The sequence below is a fragment of the Leptopilina heterotoma genome, unplaced genomic scaffold, assembly GCF_015476425.1.
Source record: "Leptopilina heterotoma isolate Lh14 unplaced genomic scaffold, ASM1547642v1 Lhet_32, whole genome shotgun sequence".
Classification (NCBI taxonomy): domain Eukaryota; kingdom Metazoa; phylum Arthropoda; class Insecta; order Hymenoptera; family Figitidae; genus Leptopilina; species Leptopilina heterotoma.
Genome location: NW_025111017.1, coordinates 183,630 through 190,210, shown reverse-complemented (window position 1 = coordinate 190,210; position 6,581 = coordinate 183,630). Strand labels below are relative to the sequence as shown.

The window sequence follows — 6,581 nt, the reverse complement described above, 5'->3', positions numbered from 1 at the left end:
TAGTTTCCTAAAATTATCACTTACTTAAAAGAAATTCCAGTTTTACCAAAGAGTGCACTTTTATGAAATTTAAAAATGTTGGGGAATTGTGGACCACTGCCTAAATTAAGTTCAAAAAATAAAAAATAACAATGAAATATATTTATTAAATGCTTAGAAATATTAAAAATGTTATAAATGTTTAATTGTTAGTTTAAAATTAGAAAAGTAAAAGTAAGAAAATGAAATTAATCGGAATCAAAATTTGGATAAGTAAAATAGGCTTCATTAATTACACATTTTAAGTGAATAGCTCTATCGCATGAATCGCAATGAATAGACTTGTTTTTGTTAAATAACTATAGCTATAAGTGCTTTAATAATATGTACCTGCATTTTTGCAATTAAATCGCCAAAAAACAATCAACAAATACTTCCCCAAAACACGTGACCCACAATTTCCCAAATGCTTCATTTTAGAAAAACCTTTGTACACGTAAAAAAAAGGTTGGATAATACATCCAATTGTTATTGGATAGAAGAAAATTAGCTGTTATATCTATGTAAAATCATATATGAACAAACGGCGTTGGTTCCAGTGACAATTTTAAATTTATACTTATGATTACCCAGTGGGCACAGGGACGTCTAAAAGACGTCTTAAAGACGTCCGCGGTCGATTCGGGGACAATGATGGCAATGTCTCTGAGTCATCAAAAGACAACTAAAAGTCGTCTAAAAGACGTTCTATGTCTGGTCCAAAAGACGTCCAAAAGACATAAGAAAGGACGTCTAAAGTACGTCTTTTGGACGTCTAAAAGACATAAAAGGGACTTCTAAAAGACGTCTTTAAGACGTCTTTTAGACGTCTTTTGGACGTCCTTTTTACATTCCTTCAGATCATAAATAAACAATTCTTTTATAACATTTTCTAAGTTGAAATTCAGTAATATTGTATTAAATTTGTTTTAAGTTTAATTTTATTTTTTCTAAAATGTGGAGAAATAATGAAAAAATTCCTATGAAGCTGGGATCGAATTCGGATACCTTAGGCTTGAAATACTGCGCCTTAAGCACCTCAGCCGTTCAAGACAGATATGAACCTCTACAAAGTTAACGATCTCACTTGTCAATGAAATGAATTTAACTTAGAAAAATTCCAATGAATTTCACATTCATAAATTTCTTATAGTTCAACAAATGTTGAATGAAAAAGACGTATTTTAGACACCTTAAAGATATCTAATGGCCAAGACATAGAACATGAATAGGACGTCTTTAAGACGTTTTAAAGACGTCTTTTTGTACAAGTCCAAAAGACATCCGCAAAAAGACATCCTTAGGACGTCTTTTGAACAAGTGTGCCTACTGGGAAGGGGTGAATTAAAGTGGATTGGCACTTTTATGCTCTTAAATTCCAAACCAATTCCGTTTTTGTCCGCAATCTTAATGAATTGCTTTTCTATTGTTAAATTGATAATTTCTATCCAATTCAATTCTCTGTAACCACGTGACCAGAATTTGAATCCTCTTTAATGCCCTTTAAAGAATTTAATGTTAATTAAAAGGCATTAACTCCACAACAAATGATTCCTTTAAACGGCATTAAAGTAAATTCAGACTCTAGTCACGTGGTTACAGAGAATTGAATTGGATAGAAATTATCAATTTAACAATAGAAAAGGAATTCATTAAGATTGCAGACAAAAACGGAATTGGTTTGGAATTTAAGGGCATAAAAGTGCCAATCCACTTTAATTCACCCCTTATTACTGGGCGGTTCTTTGAAAATCAAAAAACCAAATATTTTCTGTTAGTGGATCAGTATAGCTCGTGATTGAACGAAGGAATATTTTTTTGTTGATTAGAACCGATTTTACATGGTCTTAATGGTTGTAAAAATGTTAACTTTTGATAAAAGACACTGTCAAACATCCAAATTTCAATTTCTTTGAAAACCCTTCGTTCAATCACGAGATATATTTACCCACTAACAGAAAATTTGTTGTATTTAGATTTTAGATGAAGCAGTCAAAAGATATCTTGACCACCGCAAAAACAATTTTTTTTGAAAGGGGCCCGATGAACTTTTGCTAAGGGCCTGATGATTAATATTTTTTATCAAAAATTTAATATCTTTCTCATTTAATAGTTTACTTTCAGTTTCCAAAGTGTTCAAATAAAAAAATTTATTTATTTTATGAAAAAAAAATTATTAAAAAAACATATGTTTTCAGGTCGTTTTCACCCATGTAACCCCTTAATGAAATCTATTTATTATTCATGGGTTCAATTGAAGAAAATGGAGAAAATATTAAACTTTAAAATATATAAAATTTAGTAACAACCCTTCACGAAAAAATAGACTGCTATTAGCCAATAAAAAAAAGATTCAAACTCCTCCTATTTGAAGAAAGAAATTTTTTTATTCGTTGGTTAAGTTAAACAAAATGGAAAAAATAATTATTAATATTTAAATAATAAAACAGATAATCCTATCCTCCAAAAGAAAAAATAGAGTCTACTAGACAACAAAAAATTAAATTAAAACTCCTCCTATTTTTTCGGAAAGGGTTGTGGTTAAATTTTATGTTTTTAAAATTATAAATATTCTTCCATTTTTTTCAACTAAACCAACAAATAGAAAAACAGCTTTCTTTAAGAAGGAGGATTTTAGATTTTATTGTAATTGGTCTTAAACATTCATTATATCTTTTGAGGGTTGGGACTAAATTTTACATTTTTTAAAATTATAAATATTCTTCAATTTTTTTCATACCTGGGGTGCGTTCACGTAACTTTCACTTTCACTCAAAAAATTGTCACTTTCAATTTCATCAAAGAAATTTTTACTATCACGCAAAAATTTTCACTTTTACTCAGAAAATTTTTACTTTGACACAAAAAATTTTCACTTTAACTCACAAAATTGTCACCTCCACTCAAAAAATTCTTACTTTCAATCAAAACATTTTCAATTTCACCCAAAATATTTTCACTTTAAAAAAAAAATTTTTTCACTTTTACTGTCTATTAAAAAATTTTCAGTTTCAATTACACCCAAAGTAAAAGTTCTTTAAGTTAAAGTGAAATTTTTTTTGGTGAAATTTAAAGTAAATACATTTTTAGTTAAATCGAGTAATTTTTTTGGGTGAAATTAAAAGTAAAAATTTTTGTTGTGAAAGTGAAAATTTTTTGAGTAAAAGTGAAAGTTACGTGATCGCACCCCTGAACCAACAAATAAAATAAATATCTTTCTTTAAGAGGGAGGAGTTTAGATTTTATTTTAATTGGTCTAAATCATTCATTTTTCCTTTTGGGGGTTGGAATTAATATGATTTATTTTTTAATTATTAATTTTTTCTCCATTTTTAACCAACAAATAGAAAAATTGATTTTGAAAATAGGAGGAGTTTGAATCTTTTTTTTGGCTAATAGCAGTCTTTTTTTTCGTGAGGGGTTGATACTAAATTTTATATATTTATCTACTTAATAATATTTTCTCCATTTTGTTCTATTGTACCCACGAATAGAAAATAACTTTCTTTAAGGTGGAGGAGTTTAAATTTTATTTTAATTGGTCTAAAACATCCATTTTTCCTTTTGGGGGTTGGAATAATGTTTTATTTTTCAAATATTAATTATTTTTTCTATTTTGTTTAACTCAACCAACAAATATAAAATTGCATTTTGAAAAAAGGAGGAGTTTATTTTTATTGGCCAGAAGTCTTTTTTTTCTTAATGGGTTAAGTCTAAATGTAACTTTTAAAAATTAAATATTCACTTTCTTTTTGTACTGTTGAACCAACGAATAAAAAAGTTGCTTTTTTAAAGTAGGAGGAGTTAGAATCTCATTTTAATTGGTCTAAACAGTAAATTTTCTAATAAGTTTAAAAAAACGGGAAAAAATTGCCTAATTTATCTGTTTTAGTATAATTATTTATATTTTCTGCTTTTTTATTTTTTATATTTTATTGAATACTAATAATTGTCTTTGTAATTGATTAAATTAAAAAAAGGTTAAGTCCAGTATTGACATGAGGGAATTTTCCTCTCATTATTATCTTTTGATCTATCCTGGAAAATGAGCGACCTTACGGTATTTTCACCGTAGGTGGCGCCTGTTCTCGGCCACTTACCGGTAAAGCTACGCAATTTGAGTAATGAATTACATAAAGTGCTGTGTGGTGCGCGTGTACGGTTCGTGCGAATGTGACTTCGCTCACCGTCGACATATAAGCGGATCACCGAACGATGTACAGCGAGAACTATTGTAAGACCTCTCATTGCACGGAGAGGTCGAAAGTAGTTTGACTGAGAAAATAAAAGCTAACTTGAAATTAACGCAAGTCTGCTGATTTTTGTCCTTATACCTATTTCCTACATTTCCATGCTACGAGCCTCAACTATCAGCCAGAAGGAGAAGGAAGGAAGGAGAGAAGGAAGGAAGCTATTCTCCAGCCGCCTTAGGTCCCCCACCGCCTGCCTGCCAATTCTCTCCTAACCACGATGTCAGATCGTCCGCCTCACTGCCACGTACCCCCCCCCCGCTCAACGACGATACCAAAATTTAACCTACATCGCAGCACCGAGGGTTGCATTGGTTCCCCATGCAGTTCCCCATAAGGGTTAATTTTTATTTCCCCTAAATTCTCGCGGGTCAACCGGCCACTCTTAAAATACTAAAAAATTCAATCTACCCTTTTAAAAGTTTCGCAGCACTCTTCTGTGAACAAATTTGACGAGAATTTCCCTACCCGTAAAAAAGGGAAATTCGCCCATGTCAAAATGGCGCCCAACGTGGGGCCCGAGTTAAAAAAGTTACTTTTACCCACCCTGCTTGTCTCTATTGCTCTCCTTTAAAAGAAATTAATTTTTCTTTTCTCAAATGTTCTCTCGTGAAGAAATTAATTTTTCTTTTTCAAAACCGCCCCCTGTGGCTTCTAAATATTTAAAAAAAAAATTCTTCCCCCTGTGGATAAATTTCTAAGTCACCCTCTCCTGTGGGACTTAGCTCAAAATAAAATTCCAATCACCCCCTGCGGTGCACATTGTTAAAAAAAATTTTTTTTTCTCCACCCTGTGGAGTCTTTCTTCTTTTAAACCTCCAATGGTCCAGACCAATTAAATCTGGTGGCGCCCTCCTTTAAAATAAATTTTCGTTTTTCGTTTCAAAGGTGAAAAATAATGCCTGTAGAACGAACACCTCCAACTAATACCTCTATTTCAAATTCTCTTCTTGATCAATCCGATTTTGCGGGATTTGCAAATACCCCCCTCCCCATTCTATGATGTCTCGGCGAACGGAAGAACCGACACCAGGCCCGTCCGGAACGCAACCTCCTGGATACCGTACACCTGCAGCTGAGAGAACTTCACCGCCAGCCTACAGTGATCTCATCCCTGGATTCTCAAGACGAATTACTTAATGCAGTCTTGGAAATCAACCCCCTATTGGCGGGACTCCACGTCCGGTGAATCCGAGTCTTGGAAATCAACCCCCTATGGTCGGGAATCCACGTCCAGTAAATCCGAATGCCAATCAACCAAGGCAGTCACCCCTTGTAAATTGGGATGAGCTGAGAAACCTTCTACAGATCATCACCACTAATCCCACCGTGGTAAAGCCGGAATTTCACGGCAAGGAACATGAAGATCCTCGAGACTTCCTACGAAGGATGGAGGAATATTTTGTAAATATGGTCACTGAAGACCAACAGAAGGTGGACCTTGCTGCTGAAGGACTTCATGGCGCAGCAGAGAAGTGGTGGGACACTTACAAAGGAATTCCCTTCGAGTGGGCTAGGTTCAGTGAACTGTTCCTGCACAAATACGATGGACCAGTTGTCACGGGTCGGCTGTTATCCCAGCTGTACTCTCAACGTCAAGCCGAGAAAGAGCCGGTGGGAGTATTTTTACAAAAGAAGATCCTATTTTTCCAGCGGTTACAACCGGACACACCGGAAGCGGTCAAAGTGGCTACGCTACTCGAGCTTCTACGTCCGCAAGTTCGGCAGGGGATCAGAGCTTCCCAACCTCAAGACCTTGGAACGTTGATGACACGCGCAGTTGAAGCTGAGTTCGACGAAGCAGATGTTGATCGTACTAATAAACGTTCAGACAAACCTCGAGCACAACCCTCTTCGAATCCTACCAGTGCTACAACCTCTCAACCCATTGAAGGCAAGAAGAATCAACTTCTCCAGTGCTGGTTTTGTGAAGATCGTCACTTCGTTCGTGATTGCCCCAAACGAGTTTTTCCGGAATAGCAGACTTCGTCCGACCAACAGGGAAACTGGCGAAAGGGGGCAACTCGAGGCCCTGCTGCCCCCCAATAGCTCACCTTTCGAGTATATGTACTCAAAGAACATTCGTTCCAATTTTTTCTGTTCAATTTAATGATAAAATAGTTAGAGTTTTGTTTGATTCGGCCTCTACCGACAATTTTATTCAACCCTCTTACCTCTCTCCCCTACAGTTAAATAAGTTAACCCCTTTTACCGAGAGAGTAGAGGTAGCAAAAAAAGGAGTAACCCTTAATATTCTCGGAGAAATTAAATTAAATATCCAAACCACCAACCGGACTATGGAAGCAAGGTTCC

At 34.5% G+C, this 6,581-nt stretch overlaps 1 protein-coding gene across 1 annotated transcript; it reads left to right on the top strand.

The window, feature by feature from the left end:
- Positions 1–5,483: 5,483 nt before the first annotated feature.
- Positions 5,484–6,248, top strand: LOC122504822 (activity-regulated cytoskeleton-associated protein-like). Its single transcript, XM_043616092.1, has one exon. The coding sequence runs from the start codon at positions 5,484–5,486 to the stop codon at positions 6,246–6,248; it is 765 nt and encodes a 254-aa protein (XP_043472027.1).
- Positions 6,249–6,581: the final 333 nt, after the last annotated feature.

Excerpts from the sequence above, each read along its gene's own strand:
- LOC122504822 (XM_043616092.1), top strand. The coding sequence starts at position 5,484 with ATGGTCGGGAATCCACGTCCAGTAAATCCGAATGCCAATCAACCAAGG.